General features: G+C 36.2%; 1 protein-coding gene across 4 annotated transcripts in view; it reads right to left on the reverse strand.

The window, feature by feature from the left end:
* FSTL5 (follistatin like 5) overlaps nt 1–22,161 on the reverse strand; it is a 445,346-nt gene that overhangs the window by 62,265 nt on the left and 360,920 nt on the right. For all 4 annotated transcript variants that reach the window (XM_060778765.2, XM_060778762.2, XM_067468703.1 and 1 more), the window contains 2 exons: nt 14,025–14,186; nt 10,692–10,826 (listed from right to left, as the gene is read on the reverse strand). In XM_060778765.2, coding sequence (XP_060634748.2) covers nt 10,692–10,826; nt 14,025–14,186 — 297 coding nt within the window. The remainder of the gene's footprint in view (nt 1–10,691; nt 10,827–14,024; nt 14,187–22,161) is intronic.

The following is a 22,161-nucleotide window of genomic DNA, read 5'->3' on the forward strand; positions in this document are numbered from 1 at the left end:
TAACCGGTTTTCAACTTTTGTAAGGATATTAAACTCTAGCCCCTAGAAATATTGAGGGTTGACTGTAAATCCAATTAAAATCAATAACTTTTTTCATATAGAAATATATAACAATGTAACATAGAAAGATATCTATATTGAGTTCATATACACATTTTAAAAAGTCATTAAGACATAACTCTCTTTCAAAGAAGCATTTACCATTTCCACCACCCAACAGCTCAACCCTCTTATTGAATCATCACTGCTTTCATGCAAAAGTGGTTGGCTTTGCTCCTCCAAACCACATGTTCAAAAACCCAAACTGAGGAACATTAGTGAAAACTAGACAAGTAGTTGCCTCATTTAAAGTTCCAGAATCTATCTTCCAGAATTCTTCCTCAAAAAATCATTTTTGTAATACATAAGAATATATATTTGGTGACCAATGATCCATGATTCATTTTTGTCAGCCATTAGCTTTTTATTATTGTTGTCAGCCATTAACTAATGTTTTCCTTTTTTTAAAAAAAAAAACTAGTTTTATTTATTTTTTATGTCTTAATATATTTCAGAATGTTGTGATGACATGACTTATTTGACAAGAGACTACTACAGTACTTGGAAATGCTGAAGACGGCAGAAAAAGAGGCAGACTACTTAACAAGTACACATGCTCAAGCCTCTTCTACACTGTCATATAAAATCCAGATTATCTGGACTGGATTATCGGGCAGTGTAGACTCATATAATCCTGTTCAAAGTATATAATGTGGATTACCTGCTTTGATAATCTGGTTTCTATAGCAGTGTAGAAGAGGCCTCAGTCAAAGAAGCCAAAGCCCTGAGTTTTCAAGACTGTTTATAACAAGATGCCTTGGATATCTCTCATTCGTAGGGTTATCATACATCAACTTAATGACAGTTAACAACAAAATATTAATTGAACTGCAGCATGCTTAATATAAGAATGTTGTTGTCAAATGATTGATATAATGCTACTGTATATAAACATGAAGAACTCCAAGCTATCTTGAAAATTGTTTGAATGGAAATAATGCAGCGTCAAAATATGAAGAAAACATAGCAACAAAGACCAACTCAAATCTAGGCATAAATGCAATTGCAAACCCCAACAAGAATATACCCACTGGATAAGTGGCGCATATATAAATACTGTACTGATTTTAAAAATTCCCATTAACTCCCTAGATTAATAATTTGTTTATATGATCTGATTGTTATCTCTAGACAAGAAACAAAACAAATAGCTTCTAACAAGCTACCAGTGCTGGAATTGGGGTCCCATTATTCTCCATAACACTATTCGATAGATTGAGACAGGCTGGAACAGTACTCAGATACTGGAGAAATACTGCACATTCTAAGTGACCCTGGTTTATATCAGTAGCTAGGGATTATTAGGTTAGGATCTTGAGCAAAGCACAAGAGAAAGAAGGAATGAAAATTGAGAGTGGGGAGCAGTCGCTCTGACACTCAAGGAACTCTGGATATATATACACTAGTTTACTAATAAGGACTGTCTCACAAGGATTTTGTACATTTTACTTTTTTTGCAGGTGCCATAAAAGGTGGAAAGTGGAAAGCGAGAACAATATTTCCTTTGTTGCACTGACTAATTAAAACAGTAGCACTGGAACAATAGTTCACGAGTTTGTGATGAATCAGTCTGTATTTTGTTCTATGTGTGTTTGTTTTTTGCTAAGCTTTACCTAAGTTTGCACAAACATGGATAAAAGGTCCTTGGTGTCACAGTATCACTTTGCAGGGTGGAAGGACTAAAGAATCCATGGCAGCCTGTTTCCCAATGCCCTGACAGCCCATCTCAACCAAAACAGAGATTCATATTCTGTTGATAGTGTACAGGATTTTCATAGGATTTGGACAAACTGTTGATCCCAAAGCTGGAGATATCTATTGAATATAGCTTCTGGTTGCTATGACAAGGGATGGGACAGATTTTGGGAGTTTTCTCACTCAAGCTGACCATTTTGCACCTCCAAATACCTCTGATGATACAAAGTGCATCTCGTTTCGGAAACATACACATTCATAAGATTTGCAGTATGCTTTACATTAAATCAAGCATATATTTTAAAAATACAAATAACTAAAATACATAGCATTAAAAATGTAAAACCCAACATAATTTATTCAACGAACAAAATTGGGAAAAAGTGTGAACTTTAGAAAAAGTAGAAAATATATACCAATTTTACATTAGAAAATGTTTGAAAAAATTTGCAACATGATGTGAACAAAAGATGGGACAGAAATGCTTGTGGGATTCAGAGAAGCACAATGAAACTGAAACTAATAAGTATCCCTTCCTTCTCTAGTTTTGACATTTTCAGTGTTCAGTTCTGCATACCTATAAAATAGCAGCCAAATTACTCCCAAAGAAATAAGGTAGAGAGATATTGTCACATATGAGATGCAACAGGGAGTTTTCATTAAAAGTTTTTGTATCTTATGGGAAAAAACTTGGATAAGAAATCAGAGGTTTGTTTGTTTATGAAAGTTTTAAGCTTTGTGCTGTAGTATAAACAAATAATGTGCCTGGTTGCAAAGGATGGCTATGTATTCAGATCACATAAACTCTTTTTTGGTGATGAAACTGACATCCAAAAAAAAAAGGCTCTGCTGGTAGAAATTGATCTGTTTAATAGTACTGAAAAGGCATATTATTTTTTAAACACGGCCTCTAGACACAAAATACAGGAAGCCGATAATTTTCAGCTTGCTGTTAGTGAACAGATGAAAGGATTTATAGAAGCTGATTCTCCTAATGTGACAGAGTCACAGCTGCAGAGCCGGGTAACATGAGGGGCTGAAATTGATGTTAAAGAATTAAAAAATGCAGTATTAAATATTAATTTGGCCTCATCCGTAAATTATTGCAAAATCACTGGGTGACAAATTTTTTCTCACTAGATTAACAATGTAGATAACCTTTAGCAGAATAAAATTCTATTGAGATGTTTTGGAGAAAATTTTAATTTGGAGACAAAATAATATTTATTGTTTAAAACAACCTTTTGAAATGATCTCAGACGTAAAATACCCACAGATTTTTTTAAAAAGGAAGTCATTTGCGCTTATTTACACAAAAGTCATTTGCAGAATAGATGAAAGAGTATTCTTCTTCCAGAATCAGGGAATTGACTCTGCAAGTAACATGGAAGATGTACAAGCAGTTCCTTTATGAAACTGTACACTGAAAAAAATAATAACTCCCAGAGTTGCACCATTCTTTCACATGTGTTTGTTGTTCTTGTGTGTCTTAAAGTCATTTCTGACTTATGGCTACAGTAAGGCAGATCGGACATGGGGTTTTCAGAGGCTACAAGTGGGTTTTCATGGCTGAGCAAGGATTTGAATGTTGTTCCCAAATGGTCAAACTGTATGATATTCAAAAATCAATGTTGTTATTTGTGTCCTGCTTTTATGTCTTAATTGAGATGAAAAGAGCTTCCAGGTGGGTCTCTTTGGAGGTGTGGGGCCTGTAGAGATTGTTCCTGAGATCACCATCCACAATCTCAGGAGCAGTTTACTCAAAAGTGCCATCTTCCTGTCCCTCACCCCATGTCCTGTCCCTCACCCCATTTACTGGCTTTTTAAAAAAGCTCCTTACCAAGCCTTTTTTTAAAAAAAGGCTTAAGAGTTTAAGAGTTCTGTGGAAGAAATTGACCTTTTGAGAGAGGAGGGGGGAATTCCTCCTTGAAAGTTCTAGCAACATAGAGCTCTTACAAGTCTCTAAGCTTGGTAAGGAGCCTTTTAAAAATCTTTTAAAGTCAGCCAGGAAAGGTGGTGAGGAAGGCTAGAGACAAGGTGGTCATGGCCACCCATGCTGGCACTGATTTTTCACAGGTGGATCTCTGGCCACCCACTCACCAAAAAGGTTTCAGTTCCCTGTTTGCCCACCAAAGTCACAAGAAATCAACATTTTAAACACCGATTTCATGCAAATTTGGGCCAGTGTAGAAGGGCCCTTAGAGACACTAGCATGATACTTTTTTCATGGAAATGTCATTGCTATTCATACTGTTTGAGAATAAAATAGAATAGTGTATCTACACCTTTCTGTTCATTCCAACAATGTTTTAGAGGCAAGGCTAACATAAGAGAATGTGGAAGGGATGGTGCCAATGTCCTCATTCATTTTTTTACATTGTGTTAGATATTATGTTTATACCTTACACATTCAACATTAAAAGCTAACTAAGACAAACTAAGACCTGTGAGCTGGATGTGGCCCTCCAAGGTCATATACCCATCCCCCAACCTAAACTTTAGATTTAGGGTTGCCCTAAACATGAAACAACTTAAAGGCACACAACAACAACAATCCTAATGAACTTGACTATCACATTAGCCAAAAAGCAGGCTCACAATTCCAACTGAAATATTGATAAATTTATGTTGCTTAACATTTTTTTTTCATTTTAAATATTGTATTGTTCTTCCTTGTTTTTTGTTTTATTTGCACTACAAATAAGATATCTGTAGTGTGAATAAGAATTCATTCATTTCTTTTCAAACTATAGTTATCATCATCCCCAGTCTGAGAGGCTGAGAACTGGCCCTGTTTGAGGATTTCTGCAGTACAGGATCTGGGCCATCACCTCCTTAAACTTCTGAGGGCAAAGCTACACCCCCTTTTCTTCACAGAGAATATAGAAAGAAATGCCTTGTAGAAGAAACCAAGCTTACCACAAGCCTCACAAACAGACAGATATTGGGTGGTGTAAAGTAGCTATTATTTTTACTGAGGTCAAAGCCATTGTTTTCTATCCCAACTAAAAATTATGTGACAATGTACAGAGGGACCACACAGGATATCATACAGCAGAGTCCTGGAAAAAACAGAAGTGGATGAATATGCCTTATGGATAGGTTTCACTATCTGCTTGCTGCTTTAAGATCAAAATCCAAATAATGAAAAGCAATATGGTTGATTGTCTCTCTTTGGTCATTTTATTGCTTAATTCATAATGTTTATGTCTCTAATCTTAGATAGTAAACACAGCCTTAACCTTTAGTTTATGAACTGAAAATAAAATCACATTGTTTGGGGGCTAAATTGTTAAGTTCCAAACCCAATCTCAGTTTTCAGCCTCTGAGTTGAAGATCTTGAAAAATGCTTCAATTCCTTAGAGATCTCCCATTATTATGCTTGCTAACAGTGGTTTAGTGAGACGGGGCTCATATGATTGAAGCTAAGGGACTTTTTGATCAGAAGGGATTATGACATCATCTGTCATTCACTTCAGCCTTCTCTTTTTGCCTCTATATAAGGCTGCTCAGTGTCAGAGTAAAATGAAACCCCACAGCAACAATACATTTCCACCCCTATTAATATTTATAGTATTGGGCAGTTGCCTTGGACTTGAAGAATCAAGTAATAGTCCAGTACAAAGTTTGTGCTCCTTTAGGAAATTACTTCCAGAATATTGTAGCCAGCAAGCTAGGAGATTCCAGAAGTTGTAGTTCAATTTTTTCCTATCCCTGGTCATGGAAGAAATTGTTATAATTTCAATCGAGTTGGTTGATCTGGTTCAACACGGTTCCTTTTATTCTGGGCTTTCCTTGGAAATGTGGCTATTGGGACTGCCATGATTAGCCTCTATATTTCAAAATTTATTACCACACTTCTGAAGTAATGCCACAGTGCATTAAGGAGAACATGCACATGCATACATGCACTACTGATAGCTAGGCAAGCAGACATATTATGCGTGTACACAGGCCTGTTAGAGATATTGGGTCTGAGAGATATATTAGGTTCTTCCAGTACTAATAGGGGTGTCAAGAGGGTTTACCAGATTACCATCTTTTGTAAAAATTGTACCAAGCTGTCAACGAAGCTTAACTCATTGCTTCACATCGACAGAAATGTAACAACTGCATGACAAAATGGTTTCACAGTGTTTTTCATTTACTTTAATCTTGAATTTCCATTTTGATGATGAATCATTATCATCTGGGGAGTACTAGATTCTGTCGGGAACAGGAATGTGTCAAGTGTATGCTATCTGTGAAAAACTTTAAAATAAATCATATCCCCCATCTTCTCCCAAAGCCACAGCTCAAGACTATTTATTTCCTTTTATTCTTTCTAACAGCAACAGGCATCACATAGACTACTAAAGGTCTTATCCATCACTCCATTTTCCTGCCTGCTATGAAACATGGTATATTAATCTCCCAACAAGCCACACTGTAAGTTATTAAATCTTAGAAATCTAATCTTGGATTTAAAGTGTAAATGTTAATGTAAATGCTTTAAAGATTTGTTCTATGTTAACAGCTTCATGTCAATAAATTTCACTTTCTGATTTTTGTCCTTGTTGTTGAAAAAATCCTGGGGAAGAGAAATTGATGTTTTATATCTTTTACTTCAGCAGAGCCCAGTGAGATATAAGAACCGCTATCACGCTAAACAAAATCCAGCCCTCCCAAGACTCTCTTTAGGGGCAAGTCATTGATGTATGTACTTCAGACAGATATCTCCAGAATTGTGGTAGAGATTTCTTGGAAACATTTTCAGACCGCACGATTGCTCTACTAAATATAATTACATTCTGAAGCCATCCATCATTGAGTAATGATAAGATGATGCTCTGGGACTGAGAGAATCATCCTATGGATACTCAGAGACGGATGGCTTTAGAGTATCATTGTATTTGTTTGCTTTAAAAGTAATTTTCCAAGCTCTGTTTGCAAGCAGGAGGGAGCTTCCAAAACCAATTGCCTTATTATTCTGAGGTTAGCAAATGGTGGCCCTCGAGATATTGTAGAACTACAACTCCAGTCAGTTGTGCCCAGAACAGACAATGATAAGGAATCGTGGGACTTCTGGAAGGCTACAATCCTGATATACTTAATTTCTGTCTGCTATTAATAATTTTAGAATTATACAAAATAAGGCCCATAAAAGTAGAGGTCTCTCTAGGATTTAGAGGGTCCTTATCGAAGTGCCATTTACTGAATAACTCACCACATACTGGGAACATTATTGAGATTTAAACATGGTTGCTTACAACCCAAGGTTGGTGATCAGTGCTAATGGACTCTGCTGGATGTCTAGCAGTTTCCTAAGGATACTAGATTCTTCAGGGCCTTTATAAACACAGCCTTACAGATATTATTACCATCTTTGATGGCATCAGTATCTCTGATTGCATTTATTTATGAAAACTTTACATAGGAAATCAATGCAATTGCTACACAGAGTGTTGGTGGCCCTACTAAATGAGATCAGGCCAAGGGATGGAGGGGAGGTCCCCAAACCTTTATGGACCATCCATCTAATCAGACAATCAGCGGCAGAATGAGGTTTGGGGACTCCAGCATCCCATGCCTTGCATCGCCTGCTTCGTTGGGAGGGTAATCAGATGGGGGAAGTGTGGAGCACGCGTGATGTGCACGGCTTCCCCCCATAGATTGGGCAACACAGGAAGGCTCCCATGTTGCCAGGAAATCTTCCTTTTTCTTCTCAATCACCCATAGCAACACCAAGCCAACCCTGTTCTGCCTGATGCCATAATCTTTTCTGTAGCTGTAGCAACTGTTGGGGACACAATGGAGAAAAGGGAGCAGCCAAGTCCATTTCTGATAATACGATTGTATGAACCTGAATCTGGGATCTGGTGTATTCCCAACAACAGATGAGTTGGCAGTGAATGCATCTGAAGCAGGATCTACATTGCCCTATATCCCCGGATCTGATCCCAGATTATCTGACAGTATAGACTAATATAATCCAGTTCAAAGCAGACAATCTGATATTGGATCCTGGGATAAAAGGCAGTCTAGATCCAGCCTGAGTTATCATTGCATTCAAATGTGGAGTATAAATCAATGTAGACTTCATAAAGGAAATTGGCATTTAGGATTGAGAGTATCAGATGCTTTTATTTGTAGGGAAAATTTGTAGCCTTCTTGCATAAGAATGTGAGGGATAGAAATGTGATACACAGAGGGTAACTTACAAATCTGTTGGCATTCACTGTGTGAAAAGAGCCCTAGACAAAGAAAAACTGCATACCACACAGACAGCTTGCAAGTATAGTGGAAGCTCACCCTATTTAGACTCAAACTCCACATGAAGAGGTCAATAGAAATGACAGCAAAGTCAGAGAGGGCTACTCCACCCATTGCATATTTATTTATACTTTAATGATGCCTCTGAAGAACTCTTACTGTTCACCATGAGAATGCTCTAGTAAAAGTTAAGGACTTTGAAGTCACATCGATTTCACTGGGGAAGAATTAAACACACATCTCAGTTTACTCACTGAAATCAATGGAGGTAAATTCAAAGTGCTTAAGAGAAGCCAAACTGTTTGTTCCATATTTGCCATAACATCTCAAAGTTTCTGATATGAATCAATGAGAATCAACATCTATGAGCCCTGGCACAATTAATGGTATCTAAAATCAAAATAACTTTTTTGATTTATAATTCTTATTCATATTCTTTTGCCATTCCACTCATTTCACTTCTTATTTCCACACAGCAAGAGAAATCAATCAAACCTGAAGTTCACAGCAAATGTCTGCTCAGTTCTTCTGCAAACTAAACCAGAGTGACAAGAAAAATGCTAGAATTACCAGGACTGAGCTTTATACTAAAAGAGACCTACCATAGGGAGGTGCTTACAGGTGATTTATGTTCTTGTGTGCTGGCTGGTGATGTTCCAAATTAGCTTGATAGATGGGAAGAAAGGGACTTAGAGATGGAAGTAAAAAATTTCCTGGTGTTTTGTGCTGTGTTTGCTAGGCTTGGGTAAAAACACTTCAGCTGCTTCATTTCTTTGGTTTGTACTTGTTGAATGCCTTCTATGTTCAGATTTAATGTTCCTTTCATAATAAGAATACAAGAATGTAACGATCTCGCTACCTATGATATCAATTTCTACGAACAGGTTTATGGAATCAGTTCCTAAAAGAATACTATTTTAATACCACCGAGATATGGTTGTTATTTACCACATATATGGGCCAAAATCTTGTATAATTATGGCATACTGGACATAGCTGTGATGTATCCTGCCAATGCCATCATGCAACTGATTTCATAAAAGGCACCATGATCTTGAGTTAATTCATTGTATGACAGTCAATAAGTTCTTCATTTATCAGAAAGTGAGACACAGAGGACTTTCTGTGTATGCTTGCTATATTATTGGCTTCACAAGATTAAAAACTTGCACAAGCATTTTTCATTAGCTTATTGCCCCAGCAGGATCCCAGCCATGGCATTTTGTAATAAGCAATGCATTTCACTATTTATTGTTTTATGTAGTCAGTATTTATTTCTTTTGGCTAGAAATGCCATGGGAAGTAGGAGATAATAATTCTTATATACAGGTTGCGTAATCATTTTCTGAAATGCTTGATACCAGAGGTATTTTGGACTCTTTTTATTATGTATTATGGAATACCTGTATTTGCATAATCATATGTATGTGTGTGTGTGGGGGGGGGGGGGGGGTGTGAAAATGGGACTCCACACAACATAAAGAATTATGTCTTTATTTACTCTCCCCCATTGTTTCAGTATTTTGACTAATGATAGTGATAGCGCCTCCATATGATTTGCAGAAGAAACTGGCAAGCAGTATTTAAATACATTTTTATTCTCGACTGAAATATTTTTTACCAAAAGCAATTTGAAATAAAATGACTGAAAACATATAGAATATCTGTTTGGAACAGGCACTGATGTTAGAGCATACACTTTGCAAGCTGAGAGCCCTACGGCACTTCCAGTCAGGCCCTATTTCCCAGGATCTGATCCCAAGTTTTCTGTTTATCCCAGATTATCTGGCAGTGTAAACTCATATAATCTGGTTTAAAGCAAAAAACCTGGGATCAGATCCTGGGATATAGAGCCTGTCTGGAAGAGCCCCTAGGATCCGATTATAACTTCTCTCTTAAGGTTCATCTACAACAGGTTTGCACAACTTGTGGCCCTCCAGATGTTAAAATGTTTCAGCCTGGTTTAACCCATTTTAAGGGCCTGAGGTCCATGGACTTCATCTGGACATCCAGGTTTGATGCAAGCAACTGCAAGTTGCTTCTGATGTGAGAGAATTGGCCATCTGCAAGGATGTTGCCCAGGGGATGTCCAGATGTTTTACCATCCTGTGGGAGGGTTCTCTTATGTCCCCACATGAGAAGCTGGAGCTGGCAGACAGGAGCTTTCCCTGCTCCCCAGATACAAACCACTGACTTTTCGGTGAGCAGCCTTCCGGTGCAAGGGTTTAACCCACTGCACCACCAGAGTGGATAGTGATGGTATATTTTACTGTGCAAAACTTATCTCATTAGAGACTGTTTATTTAATTTATTTAATTTCTAATTTCTCAAAGAAAGATGACATCTATGATATTACTAGTAAGAGACTAGTATAGACCTCTAATGGAGTTTTGCTCTTCTGCTAGGTAACATTTTGGTTACTGATTAGAATTGTAATGCTATGAAATATGTTTAGAAATATGTACAAATTTGGTATACCATATGTGATATACTGAAAGTCTATCAACAGTCAGAACATATAGAAGAGCTAGCATCAAAAAATGCAAAAGAATTAACTAAACATATTATAAAATGATAATTTTTCTATATATATAGAGAGAGAGAGAGAGAGAGAAGGAGGAATATCCTATGACTTCGTAACATACGTGTCTTTCGTGCAGAATCCTCCACAAAAAGGGAAGAAATGTCTTCATCCACTCCTGCTTCATTTTTTGCAATACAAGTGTATGCTCCAGTATCTTCATAACGTACATTGCTGATGTGGACTTCACTCCCATTTGCTGTGCAGAGAATAAGAAAATGATATGTGAGTTAGATTTTCATTGTGCTTACTGTGTTAAGCTTGGAGTTCTCTAGTCTAGTTAAACTGCTTGTCACTCCTGATAGTTCCCCTTGGGAAACATTACATTTTTCTACAAATATATAGCTAGCTACTGAAACACACTTTTTCCCTTGCTGCTAAGATTTGGGCTGAAAAGTATATTTTGGCTTCAGTACGAACAAAAAAAAAAATCACTATAGCTAACTAGTCCATCTTAGGGATATACGTATGGGATGTGGCTACTATAATATATTGTATGTAAGCGCTTATGCCAAAATGAAATTAGTGTAGTTTTTAAGGGAGAAAATAATACTTGAAACCTAGAGTTACAAATACAAAACAAGGGATTATACTGTACATTGTCGTTATGTGCTTTCAAGTCAACTTTGTCTTATGGCAAACCATAAGACATATCCAAAGAAGGTTTTCCATTGCCTTCTTCTTAGGCATATGATAGCATGATTTGCCCGAGCAAAAGTTCCAGTCCATACTGAAGCCACGATACTGTGCTGTTTCTCTGTATATTATCTCTCTATTTTCTCTCCTTGGGTGTCCTATAATACAGAAGATATTTCTGTCCTTCATTCACGTCCTAGTCACATTTTAGGGAAGAGAATAAATGGCTTTTATCTCTTCTGCTTTGCATTGAAGCAGAAGAAATAATAGAAGCATGAATGATGTCACACATCCTAAAATGATAAGATTTGTTTAGGACCACAAAAAAGTGGTTTTGGAGTGATTATATTACAATGGAAAACATAACTTGTCTCTTGTCAAGCAGAAGGTGTGGACTGCCATCTCCATGTGAAGGCAATAAAAGCAAATGTAATTTTGCAATTGTATTACCCCCCCCCCCCCTAAAAATGCTGGATTAATTCAAATAAATTGTCATGGCAGAATTTGCTATGTGATATGGAAGTGCCATTTCATTCTCTCTCATATATATATAGATAGATAGATAGAGAGAGAGAGAGAGAGAGAGAGAAGCTGCTGCTCCACAGCATGTCATTTAATGTGTTGTCAATGAACTTGCACAGTTGCACATAAGGGTAAACTAGTTCTCTAAAACACTAAGATACAGAGTCCTCTAAAATTGAAAGAGAGCACAGGGCATGGGGCTGGAGATATGTATAAAATCTGCACAGACTAAATTCTATGATTCCTAGTCATCTGCAGATATGGAAGCCATTATGTGCCAAATCATGTCTTTATGCCAACATTGCATTCTTTTAAAAAATCTTACAACCACATAAGGCAGTGATGGCGAACCTTTTAAAGACAAAGTGCCCAAATCAGGGGGTGTGGTGGTGGTGGTGTTGGGCACTCAGGGAGTTGCAAGCAGGAAGGAGGGGTGGTGAGCCAGTGATCACCAGCAGGGGAAGCATACCCAGGGTGTGAGGGGGAAGAGTGCATGGGATGCAAGCAAATGAGTGGGGGGCAGGCAGGTGGGCAGGTGGGCAAGCAGGCAAGTGGGTAAAGACAGTTAAGTGGGGGGTGGGTGGGTGAGTGAATGGGTGATCAAGCAAGGGGCAGGCAAGAGGGCAAGTGAGCAAGCAGGGGGATGGGTGATCGAGCAGGGAAGCGGTAGACTGGATGGTGATCAGGAGTGGATAATGGTAGTCATGCCAGGATAGCGTGCTGCATGCCCCTTTTGGCACCTGTGCCATAGGTTTGTCACCACTGACCTAAGGCTTTGAATATTTCATATCAATGCATATCTTGGAGTACCTTAATTTCTCTCTCTTGTTTTTTAATGACTCCAGCACTCCACCAGTAGAATTGATTGGGTAGAATGAAAAAAATGATACTTGCATATATGGGATTCTTGAAAGAACTTTCTTTCAAGAATCCCATATATGCAAGTATCATTTTTTTTCATTCTACCCAATCAATTCTACTGGTGGAGTGCTGGAGTCATTAAAAAACAAGAGAGAGAAATTAAGGTACTCCAAGATATGCATTGATATGAAATATTTCATCAATTTATGTACTCGGTTTGTAACAGCATCTTATTTCCATCATTTAAAAATGCTGTGCACTTTTTCAAAATGTTTCCAGATGGGGAAGTTATGTTAATCTGTTGTAAGAAAATAAACATATAGTTTTGTGACACCTTAAAGTAGACTTCAGTCATGTCGGCCACATGACCTTGGAGGTATGTACAATGCCGGCTCTTCAGCTTAGAAATGGAGCCGAACACTACCCCGCATAGTTGGACATGACTAGTCAAGGAGGAACATTTACCTTTACCTTTAAAGCAGACCTTTTCATGTTGGTGAAAAACTTTTTAGGCATGCATCATTTTGTGACACAGTAATTCAGTTTTACTAGCAAACAGGAGGTTAAACCAACCCCTTATAAGAGATATAGAGACATACATAAATTGCTAATAACAAAATGTTTGGTGACACAACTTATATCATGAAAATATTTCATTTATATTTTAAAGAATATATGATTTATTGCTTATTTCACATTGACTCAGATCTTTCACATTACATTTGCACGACATGCTTACACACTGCATGCAGCTGACACACTAAGATGTCATGACACAGTTTGGAAAGTTCTGCCTTAAAAACTAACAAGCATTGCCCCGGTGGTGCCCCGGTGGTGAAGTGGGTTAAACACTTGTGCCAGCGGGTCAAATCCAGGGAGAGCAGGTTGAGCTCCTTCTGTAAGCTCCAGCTTCTCATGCAGGGACATGAGAGAAGCCTTTCACAAGGATGGTAAAACATCAAAACATCTGGGCATCCTCTGGGCAACGACCAATTCTCTCACACCAGAAGTGAATTGCAGTTGCTCCTGACACACACACACACAAACACAATGCTTGTCCAAATTTATGACTGTAGTCCACTTCATTAAATGAAAAGTTGTTGGATGTAGATACTTGGTATGATAATAAGAATTGAAAACAGTGATGGACACTGGAATAAGGAGGAAATATGAGGTCTGTTGCAGATCTCAGAACTGCCAGCTTCATTACTGTGGTGGGGAAGTTAACACATCACATTTGTTGCTTCAGGCTCTGCCTGAAGGCATGATAAATAAATTACACTAGTAGAAAAGTTCACATTGCTCTCAGACGTCTTTGTGTAAAGATAAAAAAGACATGCCTAAACTGTTAGAAAATTATTAAAATGTGCTCCCTTACCTTGAAGAGTTAACTGTTTGGATAATTTTGGTGTTATGTCAATTCCATTTTTCAACCAACCAAGCACAGGATTGGGAATGCCCTCCGCATGGCATCGAAGGCTAGCAGTCACACCTGGCTCCCTGGCTTGACTTTCAGGAAAGACTCGTATGACTGGTGGAACTGCAGAAACAAAATCACAATGCATCAAATGGAATGCAAATAATTAAAAATAGAAATACACTTCAAAGTAATCCAGAGTTTCAGCAACTGGCTCATATATCATAACAAAACAGAGGAACAAGGCAATATTTCACCCACATATTTATTAGCACCAGACATTTAGCACTGCCACATAATCAAATTTATAGAAGACAAGCAATATCAAGGGAAGTTGTATGAACAGGACCATTTGCCACCTGGCTCAATTTGCAGGGATAGTGCTATATATCTGCCATGGGGGGCAGCTGTCTTTGTTTTCCACAAATATTCTTAGCAAACACAACACATTATCACCTGTAGCTTTGTTGCAAAATATATGTAAAATATCTGTGTGATATATAAACCCTTTTTTCTAGTTCCAACAGACCTCACTACCTCTGAGAATGCTTGCTATAGATGCAGGCAAAACATCAGGAGAGAATGCCTCTAGAACATGGCCATATAGCCCGAAAAAACCTACAACAACCCAGTGATTCCAGCCATGAAAGCCTTCGACAATACAATGTAAAATACTATTTTTAAAATGTAGGGTAATCATGCTTTGACGAAGAAGGCTATATGCTGATGGCATGGATGCAGCAAGAAGAAGGAAATTTTAAGAAGGGTTTCAATCACCTTACATATCATTGTAAATAGATCTCACCCAAACACCATTCAGCTTCCTTTCATCCAGAAAAGTGATTCCTCTGCCCACCCTGAACTTTATATAGTACCTTAGATATGGTAAAGGTGGACTGGGGCCATCTGATTCAGTCCTACAGTGAATGATACTATAGTTCTATTTAAAAATACATAAAATATATAGTATGTCACTTGTATTTTTATTCTCATATTAGTGTGTGGTGCCTCAATTCTATCTGGAACCATCATGGGTAGGTGGTGAATGTTTAAGCTTCCTGCAGGCACTTGGTGATACAAAATGTGCCCTTCACAGGTCAGTACTTTCCTTTTTTTAAAAAAAACTTTAAAATTTTTATTTGAAACTGAACGAGAATATGAAAATACTCTTAAATGTTGATCATTTGAGGTTACTTCTCCTTTTAATACTCCTCTCCTTCTTCAGCCTCGGCTTCCACAGAATCAACACCCACTTCTTCATAATCTTTCTCAAGGGCAGCCAAATCCTCATGAGCTTTCCTTAACACTTTAAAAAAAATTCAGTTGCTGTCAATCCAACTTTTCCCATTTTTCTTTTGTTGTTCTTATGTATTGAGTGAAACAAATGGTGTGAATATCAAAGAGTGAAACGCCAGTTTTGAGATATTTATCCTTTCTTATCCAGGAACATGGTTCACAATCCCAGAGAAGGACTTAAAACACAATGTTAACTGGTTAGGGTGACTAAAGGACAACTAAATATATATCAGGGCAGCTGAACTTGAACTTTATTCATAGCCCCACTGAACCTAAAACCGAACGTACTTTCTTCTACCATTTTTGCTGTGTTGATGGGCTGCAGAGAATTTGCGCCTGGAATAACTCATCCCCTTCCTTGCCCCATCTCTTCTCTGTTCCCCCTTTTGTTTTTTTCTGCCAGAATAATAATTCTGCTGCAAGATTGCTGGTGATTCCCATGTCACTGAGTCATTGAATCCAGGTTTTAGATAGCTCTTTTAAACATCTGGATTAAAGACAGAATAACACTTCTGACCCAGAAGCCACCAGACACTACTGATTGGCAGATTTCTTAAGAGAAAAGCTCTTTTTGGCCTTTGGAGAATATTTCTTCATTCAGGAAGAGACTCATGCCCAATGATAGCCACCTACAGTTGGAGGTTCTTTAGGTTTTGGATATTTAACTTAAAAATGAAATTTGAATTGTACTTTATTACTTTTAACTATATTTTAATTTTATAGTCATGACACAAATATTTTACTGGTTTTTAAAAAAATTGTGTTTCCTTTGTTTTTAAATTTTAGCAGGTTGTGTCATGTTACTGTTAGCTGCCTTGGGTCCCTATGGGGAGAAAGGCAGGATAGAAATAAAGTTGAGTTGTCATTGTATTATCCCTTAAACAATTATAAGTTAAAAATTATAAGTACAAAGTAAGAAGATATGATAGTTTGGTGACAACACTCATCTCATTATTATAGTAGATACATGGAAATTTTGGTATGTTATATAATCCTTGTAATTGATATGAAGAAATTAAAAAGAAAGAAATGGCTCTGAATGTAATAATGACATTTTAAAGTAATAAGGGCATTAAGAAAACTTTGCACATTGATCATTGTCTTTCTTCTTTTTCTTTAACCCCTTCCCTTTTCTTTTGTGACATATTTAATATTTGTTAGTTTACTCCACTAACAATAACTCCCCTCTCCCCACGTTTTTCTCTCTTTATGCTGGTTTTTTTCTGTTTTGTTGTATACATTTAAACTTTTTAATTTAAAAAGTAATTACAATATACAAACAATATAGGCTCTGTAGGTTTGTTCTTAAGTTGAATTTGTATGTTAAGTTGGAACAGGTATATTTTCAAGTGTAAATATACCAAAATAGATAGATATTAGCTTTGTATAGTATGGGGAAGGCTTAACTCTCTTCTGGGTGTTTTTTTTTTTTTTTTTTTTTTTTGCTGTCATAAGATTTTGCCTCACTTTCTGTCACTCTGATCATTGGATTTTGAAAAATGTGACTTGTGGAAACAAGGATTGGTGATAAAGCTTCAGTTGAGACACCTTTTTCCCATTATAACTCTTTCATGAGTAAATGCCCCTTCCAAAAGGTAGATTTCCCTCACTCCCCATTTGTAACTATGAGTCATTTGTAAGTTGGATGTTTGTAACTTGGGACTGCCAATAATCCTAAATTTTAAGCAATTTATTTATCACTATGTAAAGGTTAACTTTTTGTCTCTTGAAATAGTGTCTTGTTGGTTTGTTGCAGCATTTTGAAAGTGGGAGAGCAGTGGAAAAGGATGAATAACTGACAGGTCTACCTTCTTTTTCTACAGTATTTTTTACTAGTTACTAGAGAAACACTATGCTTTGGTAGAGGATTGTGACTTTTCAGTTGCTTCCACCTCAACTGCTGAATTGTTCTGTAAAAAGGAGGTGATTTTCTACATGGGTAGTTTCAAGTTGTATTGGTTGATGGCTGCAAAACCCTTTGTTTTATCTGAAAGATATATTTTAATCAATTTTAATCAATATTTTCAGAATTTCCCCATAGCTGAAATACACAGTTTATTTATGATAACAACCTTCTCCTTTTTTTGTCCCTATGAGCTATCTGCATGTTTTTATTATATATAATTTAGTCAGGAAATCCATCCTCTTGTCCCCTAGCTAGTAAAAGAAAATCATTATTTCACTTCTGTTCTGTGGATGCATGGGTGTCTGTGCTTTGTTAAACTTCTCATTAAAGAAGAGACAATATCAAATCAGATATAGAAACATCAGCAAAGTAAGCTCTCTTTCCTGTTCCCTTGCATAGCAAATCAATTATAAGCAAATAGACAGGACCAAAAGAAAAGAAGAAACCTATGCACGTTCACTTCAAATTAAATTGCATAGAGTTAAATGGAACTTATTGACGGGTATGCCAATATAAGACTGCAGCTCACAAAATATAATGGAAAATGCAGGTTTGAATATAGCAATAATGATAAGAATAATTGTATGTTCTTTTGGGTTAAATGCAGTGAAAGGAAGTTCCCTATGGAAGCACCCACACAACAGGCATTTCAAATGGAGAATGGATGAAATGTTAAAACATTAAAAATGGCTGAAAAACAGGTTTCTTAAGTGTCTGAAGACATTTACGAGTAAATGCTTGATTGGATAAGAATGTAGCTCTGCACTTATTCCATGCAAATTTCATCCAAAGGTATTTTTGTGTAGTAAACTGTTTTCTATGCAGAAAATAATATTTCTCAGAAAACCACAAGAAATGCTGTTTCTTATATAAGAATACACATGTGTTTGGTGTACAGAATAAGTTCTCAAATACAGAAAATTCTACATTTTAAGACATTTCCTATAGAATAGTATTTATATAAAAGAAAATGCAGCTTTCTGCACAAAAGTATATCTGCAAAATTTCTACTTAAGTTAGAAATTGTAAAAATTCCTTCAATTATTTTTCTCCCTACAAGAAGAAACTTGCTAAATCATTTCTTGCTTCCTTTAACAATGAGATTAGAAAGGAATCGTACGCATACAATCAATACCAACAGGATTTAGCAGAGCCTCCCTTCCTCTCTTAAGTCTATGCATGTATTGCATAATTGGAAATTCAAAAAGTCTAATGCTCACTTCCCACCTCCATCACTTCTCCCTAGTTAACTTGCTTGAGCCGTGGAGCTCTATACAAAAGAGGGCTCATACAGATAGAAATAGGGAAAAATCAGTTTTTTGAACATTTTGTTCACAGCAAAGAGTTTACAGAAATATATACCATGATTTTTGTAAAACTAAAATAGGAAGAGTCAAATTCAATACATAATTAGTGAGTGAGACTATCATATTCCATGACTGAGTGATAATCAAAGCAGTATAGTTAGTCATTTATGACTGTACTGTTGCATCAGTTGGGATTTATACTGTAAGGTAAAGCTACTACGTGATGTAATTGTAAAATATGAGGTGTCATTTAGACATATATATTAACAATAAAGCTCTCTAATTAAAATATATTGCATACTTGCACCTTTTCAGATGATTTGCTCCCACTGTGATTGTAATGGATTCTTATTAATTAAATTTTAATACTTTGCTCATCTGATGCAGTGTTAGCTTCTCCCAGAGATAAATACAAGTAACAAAATGAAATTTAGCCGGTGACTTCACAAGAAAACTATCAAGGTTATAATAAATATTCTAAAACAGTTTTAGATGTCATGCCACAACCAGTCCCATCCAGTGTGCTTCCCACCCACATTCCCATTGTCACCCAAATGGTAAACTCTACCACATGAAGACTTTGAAAGGTGTGATAAATAAATACACATACATAGAACACACACACACAATTGACCTTCTGAAATAATTAATTACATGCTGGTGTTCACATCCAGTTTCTGGGGGAAAAAATGTTGCAGGTCCTAAAATATGGCATTCTAGAATGCAGACATTTAAAATATGAGGATATGCCAAATATCTGGAACATGCACATAAAAATGTGGACAAATTTAAATTGTCCATAAGCAGAATAGAGGAAAAAATTCATAACATGAAATTAAATTAAATTTAAATTTAATAACATTTAATTTAATAACATTGAGCATATCCCTTCAGACATGTGAATATGTTCACTCTTACACAAATCCACAACTTTGCATGCATAGGGTGTGTATCTGCAGGAGAGAATCTACATGCAGGACACCAAGGGGATGATGAAAGAAATAGTGAAGACTAGAGATTTCACAGAGTAAGGAAAAATACTTTACATTAAAACATGATCAATGACTAGAGGGATTCTGAGTGTTGTCCACAAAGTAATGTTTCAACGCATTGATCATCCCACAAATGATTTGTAAACATCATGGCATGTTCACATTTCCACCATGGTGAAACCATTCTGCAGTGGTGGGATTGCATGATGCAAAGAGCTATTCTGAACATAGCAGTACAGATTCCATGTCAAACAGGGTTTTGCCTGCCAGAAAGGAATTTTTTTTGATAAATCAAAATAATAGTTCCAAATAGCTTTGTGGTAGCAGCAGTAATGAAAGCATGGCACTGCTGGAGATATTTCAACATTGGGCAGTGAAATTATAGCTAAAATTTGTTATTACTATGCACAAGGAGGCATAATACTTTTCTTTTACCATGAAAAATTTATGATGAGACAATCCAAAACTAAATAAGAGATAGTTCCAGAAAATAAGAATCCCAGATCTGAAGGCACCCAATGAGCTACTAAAGTGAAGCAGAGAACTTCAAAACAGTGCTATTACTAATGACACATCTGAACTCAAGCTAAAAGAATTTCACTTAATCTTAGAAGTGAAAGGAAAGTCCAAAGTTATGCAGCACATATAGCAACATGGACTTTGCAAACATGAAGCAGGTGGAGCTAGACATAAAACAAGAAAGAGAATGTATGAAGATTTCATTACTTGGGGCAAGCAAGGTGAATTATGCAGAAGTGGGACGTTGTGAGTCAGATAATTACCCACCCTGCTTTACTCAGGAAATGAGAATATAAGAAGAAATGGGGTGGCAATAATAGTGTCAAGAAATATAGCAAAAGCAATCAAAAGATATACCGCAAAAATCTGAATGAATAATATCAATAAGACTTTAAGGAAAACCCATTAATAAAACCATAATTCATGCTTTTGCTCCAATTATAGAGGCAGAAGCAGAAGAAATTAGACAGTTCTACACTGGAGATCTTGAGGAAATTGATCACATCAGAACAGAACTGACCCCTTGGCTATGGAACTCTCTCCTGAGTGAGATCAGATCTGCCCCCTCCCTCCTGACCGTCAGGAGGCTACTGAAATCCTGGTTATGGAATGAAGCATTCCCAGAATCATGACTGAGACCGGTTACAGACCAAAGTTAGCGACCATGTATGCAGACTGAGTTTGGACATGATTTTATATTGGTGATTTGGCTTTATGTATTTATTCTATATGTATTTTAATTTTTTATTGTTGTATAATGTTTTAGTCTGTATTATTAGCATTGAATCCTTACTTTCAGCCAGTCTGAGTCCCTCTACGAAGGTGAAGAAAATTGGGATATAAAAGTTTTAAATTATATATATATATATATATATATATATATATATATATATATATATGACATAATAAAATATACAGAACAAAAAATTAAACATAAGACACAAGTTAAAAATTTGTGATTCAAACTGGCTGTGTAAGCCATAGTAACAAAATTTTGTTACTTTTTCATTATAGTAATTGCACAAGCAGGGAAATTTTACAACCATTGGGGTGAAACTTGCTGCAATGGTACAGCACATTTACCACTGTCGGTACATCAAGTTTCAGAACGTTTCACTTATCTATGGATTTTTGGGGAGTTTCCAAAGTTTTTATAAACAACATTTAAAAAAAACACTCCAAGAGCGATTTCCTTGAATTTTCTATGTAAAGACAGAATTAGTACAGTTGCATATTAATGATTCCTCATTTGGAAATTCCTGTATTACAGCTGACTTATATAAAGTAGTAGTCTGCATCTTTTTCTAGCTATAAAAAGTGCCAAATCCCTTTGTGAGAGGTTGGCATCCCCAAAAAAGTAACCAGTTGTAGCGCATTCAATAATAAAGGTAAATTTGTGGGAATATTTTTCAACATAACATTACTGCCAAGATACATTAATCATGTTCTCATATCCCAGTCTTGCATTAGTGCCTGAAATGTTCATTATAGTTGTTTTATGTTAACTCTTCCACATTAGCAGTAATGCAAATAACTAAATATTTCATTTTGGTCAATGGAATTATATATACCAGTGCCATTTTATTTCATTCTCTATATTTAATCTCATTCGTTCTGATCTTACTAGCTTTAATTTCTATCTAAATATTTAACAAAAGGTTTAAGTAGTTCAGTAAAACTAGTGTATATCTATGTTCTTTATAAACAGGTACCTCATCTGCATATAAATTAATCTTACAGATTTCTTGCTTACTTATATTAATTTTATATTTAAGTAAGCTTTTATTCCATGTACCAAAGTTTCTGCAGACCCAGCAAACAGCAATGGAGGTACTCGAGAATATTGTTATATACCTCTATGCAGCTTAAATAAATCAGATTTTGGACATTTAATATTTCTGAAATGCTTAAATTTTATATAGACATCTTTGGTACAAATAATTTTCATTGAATTTGTACAAATTAATGGACATTGGTCATATATATATATATTTTAAAAAAACCCAATAAACTAGCAGAAATGTTGTTTCATAAATACAGTTTATCATATCTAAAATGGGCATGGATTCATAAAAATG

This window comes from Anolis sagrei, chromosome 5, assembly GCF_037176765.1.
Source record: "Anolis sagrei isolate rAnoSag1 chromosome 5, rAnoSag1.mat, whole genome shotgun sequence".
Taxonomy (NCBI): domain Eukaryota; kingdom Metazoa; phylum Chordata; class Lepidosauria; order Squamata; family Dactyloidae; genus Anolis; species Anolis sagrei.